Raw genomic sequence first — 11542 nt, 5'->3', positions numbered from 1 at the left:
TCTTCTTTCTGCAATCCGAGTGACAAAAATTATGGAGGATCTGACAGCTCCACCGGGAAGAAGAAAAGGGTAAAGTGAATCTTCCACGTACCTCCCTCGTAACCTTTTCCAACGACCAATCACAGCAGAGCCGGAAGTGAACGTACTACCGCTACTGCATCAGAGATACGTAATGGCGCACGTTATCGGTTTGTTTACTAACACGGAGGGTAAATATAATTTTGTGAAGGTGATGTGAATGCATCACGAAACTGGTCAAAGTAAAAATGCTGGCGGGAAATGACAAGAGCTGATAAACCGACTGTCCAGTGAGGAGCTGTCCGCGGTGCTGAAATTCTTCATCTGTTTTATTGGGATAGTTTGTAAAACCAGTGTTTTAATGGGTGACAGGAGACATTTTACATGGTTTTACAGGAAGGAGCTAAACAATACACGTGTTTCTGCTACTATGATGCTGGTGCACTATTTTAGTGCTCTAGTAAAGCGCCACTCCTTGGACTGCACTTCAACTCTTCCTCTTCACCTTGAAGACACATTTGCTGATACACCTTGAACAAAATACAAATGTTGAATAAAGCTTCATTTTACATGTAGAAATGATACACTAACAATCTCCAAATTGTTGCATTTTAGGTGCTTTCCCACTAAACTAGTGACATACCGCTTACAAAATCACTATCAATGCTGAATCTGGCAGCGAATCAGCAGACTTTTTACATAGTTTTTTTTTTTTACTTTTTCGAATTAGCTAGATTTCTTTCTTTTTTTCTCCCTTGAACCTTTGGCTTTTAGATCAGTTACTGCAATGTTTCAGCGGTCTTCTCCTCGATCATCAACCAACACCTCAGAATGAAACAGCGCAACAACTACCAACCGAGTTTTATTGGTTTGTTGATAACAATCATTACACAGGTACATCTATAAACAAATAAAAGGAACTGCACACTTGTACTTGATACAGATATCTAAAACCCACATTAATATTGCTACTGCTGGTATGCATTTGACATCTCAAATAAATGTACAGTTTGTCTGCTGGCCTTTAAGACACCAATCTCAGCAGTTTTGTTTTTTTTGATGGTTACACACCTCATTATCCTGGCTAAGAAAATTCCATTTTTACCATCCTTACTATGTACCATTACACACTGCATATAGAAAGATTGAAAACCTTGTTTTTTTCACAGCAGCTAGACAAATTTATTGCAATGCTATCACAGAACAGAGACACAACCAACACACGCGATGCACAGTTCTGATAAGGAGAGCTCCAGTACTAGGGATTTTAGCTTTATTGATCAAATTCATTAAGGAAACTGCATGAGTACAAGAGTTAACATATAAGAACAAAGCTTACAAACATTCTAAAACACTGTTCTTCATTATAAACAATAAAACAATGAGTTGCCCTGTGACTTTGTCCATCCCCACCCCAGCACAGATTACATACACTGTCCTTTATAAAGCATATGGAATGTAATCCACGCGGACAAACTCCTCCGGTTGTTGCCCCAGCTCCTGTGAACGCCGTGCTTGGCGCCGACACGGTAACCTGTCCTGCACCCTCCCTCCTTCACATTTAAAACTGAAATGAAATCCACTGACAGTAACAACGACCGCGATTTTTTGTGGCGATGCAAAATTGTGGGATGTGACGAAATTCCCGTCTCCAAATTGACATTTTTTTTCTTTCATTAAAAAAAAGTGTTCTCTACAATCAAACTACTAAAAAACCTGTATTTAGAAAATAGTTGATAAAAATATTCCCCTGAATTGTACAAGAAAAGAGATACAGGGAGCATTGGTAAAAGATGTGGTTTGAGAGATGTTATTCTGCCGCGTCATCTTTTTCATCAGCTTCTTCTGTAGCGGGTGCCTGGAAAACAAATTTTAAAAGAGTTTTAGCTTCATCGCCCAGGAGATTAGGTGGATTTTGCATGTTTATATACGATGCCTCGAGCATTACCTCTTCCTCAGCTTTGGCTTCTCCGTTCTCAGCGGGGGCCTCTGGTGCTTTCTCCTCGGGCTTGGCCTTCTCCACCTCCTTGGCTTTCTTAGGCTTAGCAGGTGCCTTCTGCTAAACAAAAATATTCATCTTATTAGTCAACAGTCTAATAAATGAATCTAATCAGAGGTAATGAATACAAAGACCCACCTTTGGCTTAGGTTTGGCCTCTGCCTTTGCAGGTGTAGGTTTCTGCTGGGCCGGGGGGGAAAAGAATAGTCAGCACCAAAAATGCAGTTAACGGCATGCATATCATCTGTGACAGTGTGCCCTTGTTTGTACTCACTTCACTCAGCCTGAGAGATCTCCTCTTGGCCTGCAGAGAGAGTAAACAGAAAGGGTGATTTTCACGCTCACTGATGTGGTGTTACTGACCCCTGGTGGGTGCACAGACTAACTGTTTTATTTATTTAAAAAATATATATCACAGATATGTATACAAAAATTGAAGAAAAAAAAGTATTACTCACCACTGAGTCTCCTCCTGTCTGTGAAAGAAGAAAAGAAAGGTTATAGAATTTGTCTGCATTTTCATGTGCCTATGAGGTGAGTTGGTGGGGGGTGGTGGGTCATTTAAGTATTAGTTATGTAACTCAAAAGTGGGCGTTTCCAGACAGAACATTAGCCTATGGCTGCACAGCTAGCTTCATACATGATTTAGGTTAGAACAACCGCTGTGATTGGCTGAGATACATTCTAAATCTTGGAACAATGGAGCTCGTACCCCTGGAAGAGCAAGAAAACACGTCTTAATCAGCATGTTTATATTCATTATATCGATTAGAAATAATACTAAGCAACCCATCAACATGAATCGATGTGGAAGTGCATTTGTCTACACAACAATACAGAAATAAGAAAAGCAGTTTGACCTGCTTGTATATACAAAAGTGCAGTTTAAACAGCGGCCGGTGGTCGTGCTCTCCCGGCTACTGCAAGTGATTTGTCTGTACTGTAAAACTCTGGTGGAGGAGGGGGGCAGACTCCGCCTCCCCGCGAACACATCCATTCATTGGTAATAAACGGGTTTGCCAGTGTATGGAGCGAAACCGAGCGGTGTAGCGAGCGGTTCCCGCCACTAATTTGAAAAGAGTCACTCCGAGACGCTCAGCGGCGACTCTGTCGATCTGGTAGCAGAATCTACTAGAACCCCCAGCAACAAGAGCAGGCGCTTTGCTGACGGAGGCTCGCCATTGCATAACCCTTCGACTGGCCTGAGCCGACAACACACATTAATACACTCGTCTGACACGACGAACGCCTTCCAAGAAATGCTTTTTTTTCCCACCGAAAATAAGGGCGGCCATTCATTAACAAAAACTACACATGCATGTTAGGTTTAGGGAAGGGACATTTAACATTATTGTAAAAAAAATATAATTTGATCCACAAGAAAGCCGTAAAAAAGACTCGATGCCCACACAAAAACAACTAGCTTAGCGTAAAACCCAAACACCCACCAAATAACAGCCGCTTAATTAAAGTATACGTTTTCGAAACTTTAGTCGCCAGCGTGACGACCCCCATAGGATACAATCAATATGCCGCCAACTTTCTCTGCAGAAAAAGCAACCCGTCGACAGAGAAAACGACCCCACTTTGTCCTACACTGCAAGTAAATGTATTTTATACACAATTGTAATTGTGCATCTCACCATTCCGCAGTACAAATATAAACCCCAGCACACGGAAAACATTTGGCACAAAGATAATCACTGCTCGAGAGATGGCACCGATAATCGGCCACTTGAGAACATCAAAACAGACGCTACACGCCAACTAAACTCCTGTCTGCAAGCGGCGACATTGTACACATTCACCCGGAACAGAAAAAACAACATTTGTAGCAACATTTTTTAACAACTCTGACCGCTAGCTGTAGCGAGCCCGTGTTACAAATTACAGTTGGGGGTTATAAACGCCGTATTACTGAATGCATGAAAGATGCCGTTCTACTCACTCTGCTCCTTTTAGGCATGGCTGGTTTGTGTGGGGTGTTTTTTTTTTTTTTTAAAGAAAAGAGAGCTAAATATTGCTCAATACAGGAGACAAATACAGTGGTATATTCTAGATAAAGCTGTACCAGTACAGTCTAATACAGCGCAGCGCGACGGTAATGTTCCATTGGAAGAAGAACTAGCTCAAACCGGATTGGATTCTCCCCCTCCCTCCCTATTCAAACCGCCATAGTTCCTGCATGATTGACGGGGCTATATCCCGCCCCCACTTTCTGGTGATTGGACGACCCAGTGGTCAGCAACGCGATTTCAAATCGAAACTCCTACCTGTGTGGGTACGTCACACGTCAATCAACAAACGCGGCGAGCCATTTGTCTTTCTGTGCAGCCATCTGCTGTAACAAGGCAAAAATTGTCATTAAATCTTGACTTCCACTTCACTCAGAAATCGCCCGTATTTCCCACCAAAATGCTACATGTTTGCGCGCGCAAGTACTGTCTTTAATATATGTCAAAAGCAAACCCATTATGTGCCTTTTAACACGGGTGATAACATGTGGAAATGTGGCTATTTGTAGGCCTATTAGTAGAAGATTGAGAGAGGGGTGTGTGCTCCCCCAGCCAAGTCCTTTGTATTTTAGCTTGGGGGAAATGGCGACAGGGTACAGCCGCAATGTGAGCGCGCGGGTCCAAATATGACTCCAGTGGAAACAACCGCGGCGGCGCTGTAGCGTGCTGTGTTGGAAGTCGTCATTTGAGACATTTCGGCACGGAGGCGTGCATTAATTTCCCCCTCGAGTGAATGGGACAGACACTACCCTGACAGTTCTCCCTCTTATTTTTCCTGTAGCCCCGAGAAAACTACCACACCGAGCACCCTGCTGGTGACCGTCGCTGTTAACGCACTGCTTAAAAATGACGACATGTTATTGACATTTTTCTCTGGCTATTTTTTTTCTTTTATAAGCTACTTGTAAAAAACTGTACAAGCTCATGTAATTACTCCCCTTTATGTGCACTGTACTCACGAATGCCCGTTATCATGAGTTATTAACTAATTTAGCAAATTTTTTTGTCAATAATTTATCTTTATATTTTATATTTAGCTGGACATCAGGACAATTATTACATTTTGTAAATGGCCTTTCTTTTGATTTTATCCTTGGCTTATGGAATTTGAACAAATACAATAGATATCCTCTAAACTGATGTATTCCTGTGCTTTAGTCAAAGTGTTATTAAAATATTTGACATGTTTGGATATGCGTATGTTAATGATGATTTGCAGTAGATCAAGCATAAATTAACCCGCAAAATCAGCACAGATAAAAAAATGCCTCTCCTCTTTTTAATTTTAAATTATCCCTCCCTGCTGTTTGGACGGCCCAACATCCTGTTTTAGCAGGAAATACATCACATGAAGAAGGCAACAATCAGATTCTTTAAGTTTAATATTTATATACTTGCATTGAAAATTAGGCGAGAATAAAGGAAGATATGCTCTTAAACAGCCCCACCGCCAACAACACACAATCTTTCCTAATTCAAACTTGGCCCAATATCCTGCTGACTGGATGAGGTTAAAACAACTACAGGTGGATGCAGCATTCGGCCCACTATTATTGTTTTGTGCTAGAAGATGCTTGTTCTCTTTTTATTTTCTCAAGGCCATATTTCTTTTGCATATGTTTGTAGGCCATCTATTTTAAGTAATTCTGTTCAGTTCAACTTCTTTTTATTGAATTTCTCAAAGAGCTGTTAGTACAGTACTTATTGAGGTATCTTTGAGCTGTTCTTAAGCCCCTCGGCCCAGCTCTTCTATCAGGTGTGAACACAATCAAACAAACACCGGTTTTACAGTAAAGTGACGCTTCCTGCCGGGCCGCATTCAACAGCAGTTTGTTAGCACACAAAATTTGATTTTGTTTGGAGTATTCCTCCAACCCACGTCGCACCTGTCTGAGACATTTTACTGCTAAGAAATAAATGCTTAAATACATGCCGGTCAAATTTCTCTGATGGCATTGAGCTTTTGTTGCTGGACACCAAGGAGGGATCCTTTCACAAAACACTGAGAAGACATTTGAAAGTTTTCAGCGCATGCTTTCATGGCAGTGTGGAAAAGTTCTGGTGATTTTTAAAATTTTGCTACATCTACTTTGATAACATCGCCAAGATTTCCTTTACTTCCAGAGCAACACACTTCAACTACCCAAAGCCTACTTTTTCATTTGATGAGATATGAAAATGATAATACTACAAGTGGGTTATTGCAAGTATACCAATACTCTCAAAAGGGTGAGGAGGAAAAACAAAAGAGTAAGGCTACATCCAAACGGGCATTTCAGCATTGTTTTCCAAATTATTTCTGTCCACACTAGCCCGCCTGAAAACAAATATCACATGACTATTCACGTACACTGAGCATGCGGGTGCCAATGTAAACAGGAAGTTGATTGGTTGCTTAGTTACAGAAAATAGTGTTATAGTACTCTTTTATAATATAAGGTTGTGCTTGATACTAGATCTTCCTCTACAATCTTCCTCTTTATACTCACACAGACAAATATTGTGAAAAATTCTCAAACTTTTATTTTTCAAACTTAGTTACAAGGCTGCAGGTCTTGCTCTATCTTTCTCTCACACACACATCAAATTCACTTTAAAATCAAATCAAATCAAAGTTTACTAGATAATGGGTCAATAAATTTCATTAAATTCTCACTCTTTTTCTCTGTTTCGTTGTTGTCTGTTTTCACTCATAGCTCTGCCGTGTGGCTGAAGCCCCTGTCGTACTGGAGAGCATTTATGCTTTTGTTCGTTTACAGTTTCTTTGTTAACTTCCCAATAGCAGAACAAAATAAGCATTAATAAGAAAAGGAAAGTCCTCCGTTTTGTGTCCATCGCCCTCCTCAAAGCCAAAAACCGGGACTTCAGAAGTCCGCTCCGTAGGGCTGATAACGCCGCTGGACACGGCACCCGCTAATCGCTCCAATAACAGCTGCATCTTCCGCATGTAGGCAGTAGTAGAATTATAAAATGCAGAATTTAACTGCACAACAGCTGCTAGCATAGACAACAAGGCCAGTAACGCTTGTAATTCGTTATCCACGTTGAAACGAATCAATGGTCGACCGGGCTGTTTGTTTTCTTCCGGAAAAGGGTCATGTGATAGAGGCGTGACGAATCAGGGAAGGACACGTCGTGACTGCGAAGACCCAATCAAGTAGCGAATGCGGGTGTCTACGTCATCCTTTCCAAACATATGCGGTTCGGTCTGTCCACACTACAAGGTAACCCTGGAGTTTCCAAACTTATCCGGCCTCCGTTTTCGGTGACCTGTACCTCTAGATTAGTGTGGATGCTCAGTGTAAACATAGCAAAAGATATGTGTTTTAAAATGGAACATAGCAGTGTGGATGTAGCCTAAGATGCAATAGTCACAGACCTCAAGGTACAATAGGTGTACTGTAGAAATATATTCATCTTCTAAAAGAGAGTTGCAAATTGGCAACAGACACAAGCAGCCCAACCCCCAGTTGACGCCCTGTAGATTCACCCAGTTTATCCAAATAAAAGCTTTCAGTCTGCTCCCCGTGGGCAGAGAGGTGTAAACAATTAGGCCAAGTCACATGCTGATGCTTGCCAGTATTATCATGTTAATGACACCGGGAGTTTACTTCACCCCACTGGTCCACTTGACAAGACAAAAGGCCAGAGTGCGTAACGCATGAATTAGGTACCTGCATCTCTTGTTAGCACTCAAAGCAACAAGTTTTAGCGCAGTATCAGCAGAAGCATCCTCTGTAGTAGAAATGTAAACCTTGATAACAGCAACCAGTTCTGCTGGCTGTCTATAGTCTTTGAGTACTTAACTCAGAAATGTAAGGATGTACACATGGTATCAATTCTAACTTGTTTAGAATGTCATTGGACATACAGAGCTGGGGTCCTGTCCTTCACATTTGCATGTACACTTGACTGAAAAAGTATCTCTCCTTTATGACACAGATGTGTGTGTTTTGATACAGAAAAAAACGGCTGTACTAGGAATACTGCTTATTGCATAATAAATATGAAGGGCCTTTTTACGGACGGTTCATGATATATCACTGTTATGAACATTATCTTACAGCTGATGTATTGAAAAGGTAGGTTATCATGCGCCCTTTTGCAAGTACCACAATAGTTTAAAGCAAGCTGTGTGCAGTTCCAAGTCACAAGACAGCAAATGTATACTTATTTAAACACATAGAAACTCTGTATTATAGTTTCACATCCTGCCTAAGAAGTGGTAGTCTCACTGTGGAAGACATATTATGTCAATATCTATCAATAATATATGTCAGTGCCTCAATCCATTAAACTCATGAGCAGGGAATGAAAATCTGATATTTACAGCTGTGGAATGTAACTAAAGACAGTAACTTAAAGGTGCTCAATACAGACATCGGAGCATTTCCATCGCCTCCACTCGCCTCTCAATATGGCGACAGCTGAGCCGGCGACTAGAAGCTAACGGTGCTAACACAGCCAATAGTGCAAACAACAGCAACATTACCAACAGCGCAAACAGTGCAAACAAAATCAACCGCGCTAACATTTTTAACAGTGCAAACAACAACATGGCGCTAACAGCGCAAACAGTAAAAACAACAGCAATGGTGCTAACTGCGCTAAAAGAACTAGAAAAACTAGGATTACAACACAGACAGAGGAAGCGTGACCTTATTCTCTGCTCAGGTAAAAATTACTCCTCTACATCTTTACATTGTGTACAGTTGTTTGCTACTATATTAATGATCAGAATTTTGAATTTAGCTCCTTTAAGTACAAAAGTTTGGTATTCTATCTTATACTTCACTTAGTGAAGTTTAGTATTCTATCTTATACTCACCACACTGCATTTTAGATGTAGATATTGTGCTTTATACTATAATATATTAATTGAACAGCTTTACTTACTAGTTTTTATGTACAAACCATATGATAAGCTAAAATGTTATAGACTACCAAACAATGGTAAAAGTAGTTCAAATGATCTCCACCTTGATCAACTACAGCATAAACAATGCTGCATACACATGAAGGCAGCAGTAATTGTGATACAATAATAAAATATATATGAAAATAAAATAGCATTGTGGAAGAAGGCATTCTTATAGTTGTGATGCTGAAAATAATAAAATAATGGAAGAAAATGTGGCACAAGGAGCTGAGTTAGCCCATCTCGTAGGTAAAAAAAATACTGGGGAAGAAGATGTCTGCATCACAAGTAGAAGTGCATGCTATTGATCAATAGAACAACATGGAGTCGGCTTTACAGCTTAGTCTGTTTTTCTTTAACGCAGGCAAAATTCAAAATGGAGGAGTGGGGCACAACAAGGTTGCTAAGATAAGTGAGTAATCTACTGCTTTAAACTTGCTTAAACCTGTCTATATCATTTGATCATGAAAGATCTTCCACCACCACTGAACTGCGAAGCTGTACTTTGACTCTACTTTTCTCCATTGTGTCTCGCACAACTGGCTTTGCAGGACGTGAAAATGAACATGTTGCAAAAACAATGTCTTGCAGCACTCTGCGGGAGTCTCTCTGTAAAGATACTGTATATGCACAGCGTAGGGGCGTAGGGAGGGGAGGGTGAGAAGGCCTTAGGTAGGTCTCAGATAACAATGCTGTTGTTGTGTTGAGTGCGGGGCAGCCCTTCTATCACAGCTGCTGCCTGTTGCTGTCCTTTCCCTCCTTTTTACTCCCTCTCTCTCTCACTGGGGGGGGGGGGACGACCCCGCAGGGGAGACGACTGGGACTCTGACAACTGCTAATTTTTTTGTAAAGTGTCTTTATTGACTCACGGAGAGAAGTAATAATGCAAAGAATCCAGCTGTTTTTGTGTGTGTTTGTGGCAGAAATAATGATTTTGTTTGGCCTAATAAAAGAATAAATGGAACAGAAGTTACTGGAACAGAGACCTTGGCATAATCCTCGGGAGTGTGACAGGATGAAGTAAAGGTGACCTCATCTAAAGCCTCTTTGACTGAAGGCAACATTTATCTTCTTCACTCTCTCTTCCACACGCACGCACGCACGCACACACACACACACACACACACACACACATATTTTCAAATGGTCAGTGGCTGCTGATCGAGTCTTGTAGACCAGGAACAGGTAGGACTGCGCTGTGTAGCCCTGTAAGGCAACCATTGGTCATGTGCTGTAGGCAGGTAAACGACAGACATGACTGTGAATGGATCAGCTGGATGTAGGAGAATCTGAGTCTCTCTCTCTCTCTCTCTCTCTCTCTCTCTCTCTCTCTCCCTCTCTCACTAAGTGGATTTATCCCATGCAGCGAATGCAGCTTTCCCATATGGAGCAGCAGGTAAAGCCAGATTACACTAGTGTGTGTGATATATATATATATATATATATATATATATATATATATATATATATATATATATATATATATATATATATATATAAACAATCCAAATTAATGAAAAATGTGACAAAATGTGTCACATGCAGTTTTTCTAAAAATAAGAGTCATATATTTGTCCACCCAGCAGCCAAAGCCAAGTGTTGCAGTGTAAAGAGGGGAGTGCCCATGACCTGCCTTTACCACAGTCATTTACATGTGAGAGTGGGCGGAGGTTTGCTCCAGTGACAATGCTGCCTAATAAGCTCAGTAACAATAAACCTTAGTCGGCTTTAACCATTGATTAGCCAACGACTGACACAACAAAAACAAGTCCCACAAAGTCAAGTAATACACGCTCTGAAGGCGGGCCTTTTCTGTATGGAAAGTACTGCATTGTGAGGTCATATCTTCTTCTCTCACATAAGGGGGCAATTGAATGGAACTAATCTGTCTTTGTAAACAATGAAATGAAACAATGGGATCCCCGAGAAGTCAAAGGCAGCAAGACAAAGACGAGGACGCATGATGAGTTATGACTGATGATCTCTGACACAGCGGCTCGGGTGGCAGAAGAGGCCCTCTGAATCACTTCCATCGCAGGCCATATGCAGTGGATCGGAGGGGCTGCTGTTGCTGACCCTCCCTCCACTATCTACTTCCTGTTTTTCATGGTTGTCTGCTCACTTCTGCCTATACAATACCAGCTGTGTCTGGAGACATTCCCGCTCATTCTACGCTGCTTCCCTCATAAAACCACGACTGTGAGACAGAGGAGCCTATATAAACAGAGGGGTGTGTAGGGGGATTACGTTGATCCTCTCTGCTGGATCATAGGAGATCTGCTATCAGGAGGCTGTTCCACTGAAGGCCTTTTGAAATGCTTTAAACTGCCAAGTAGTTCCTGGACAGTATTTGTTATTTTTTATCAGGTTTTACACAGGAAACATATAACTGCAAACCAGTCGAGTAAGAAACAACTTGAAATCATGTGATGCAAAATATGTATTAGCATAGTCACGTCAGTCATTTCATCTGCTACATACTTAAAATGTACAATTTACTGCAAGAAAAACACAAACACAATACATCCATTTTGACTCCCAGCCCAATTCAAACACACAATAAGTGGTGGAGAGCAACAAATACATTTAATA

The 11542-nt window shown here is 41.1% G+C and overlaps 1 protein-coding gene across 4 annotated transcripts; it reads right to left on the bottom strand.

Annotated features, from left to right (window-relative positions):
• Positions 1-864: 864 nt before the first annotated feature.
• Positions 865-4152, bottom strand: hmgn1b (high mobility group nucleosome binding domain 1b). 4 transcript variants are annotated; one of them, XM_068721377.1, is made up of 6 exons: positions 3966-4152; positions 2476-2493; positions 2292-2321; positions 2156-2200; positions 1967-2077; positions 865-1876 (listed from the first exon to the last, which is right to left on the bottom strand). In XM_068721377.1, exons 1-6 carry the CDS (start codon positions 3981-3983, stop codon positions 1829-1831), a joined length of 270 nt encoding a protein of 89 aa, XP_068577478.1. In that variant the 5' UTR covers positions 3984-4152; the 3' UTR covers positions 865-1828. The 4 variants fall into 4 exon arrangements, with proteins under 4 accessions (XP_068577478.1, XP_068577480.1, XP_068577479.1 ...); XM_068721379.1 differs by having other exon boundaries at positions 2156-2197; XM_068721378.1 differs by having other exon boundaries at positions 1967-2074; positions 3966-4150.
• Between the last annotated feature and the right edge of the window lie 7390 nt (positions 4153-11542).

This window comes from Cebidichthys violaceus, unplaced genomic scaffold (genome assembly GCF_023349555.1).
Source record: "Cebidichthys violaceus isolate CVI_PGR_0920_01 unplaced genomic scaffold, fCebVio1.0.p SCAF_27, whole genome shotgun sequence".
In the NCBI taxonomy this organism is placed as follows: domain Eukaryota; kingdom Metazoa; phylum Chordata; class Actinopteri; order Perciformes; family Stichaeidae; genus Cebidichthys; species Cebidichthys violaceus.
Note: the sequence above shows the minus strand (reverse complement) of the source record. Positions and strands in the feature narration are given on the sequence as shown.

Bases quoted from the DNA above. Each gene is read 5' to 3' on its own strand.
- hmgn1b (XM_068721377.1), bottom strand. The intron at 2,201-2,291 runs GTGAGTACAAAC...CCCCCGGCCCAG, and splicing joins GATCTCTCAGGCTGAGTGAA to CAGAAACCTACACCTGCAAA. The intron at 2,078-2,155 runs GTGGGTCTTTGT...ATTTTTGTTTAG, and splicing joins AGGCCAAACCTAAGCCAAAG to CAGAAGGCACCTGCTAAGCC.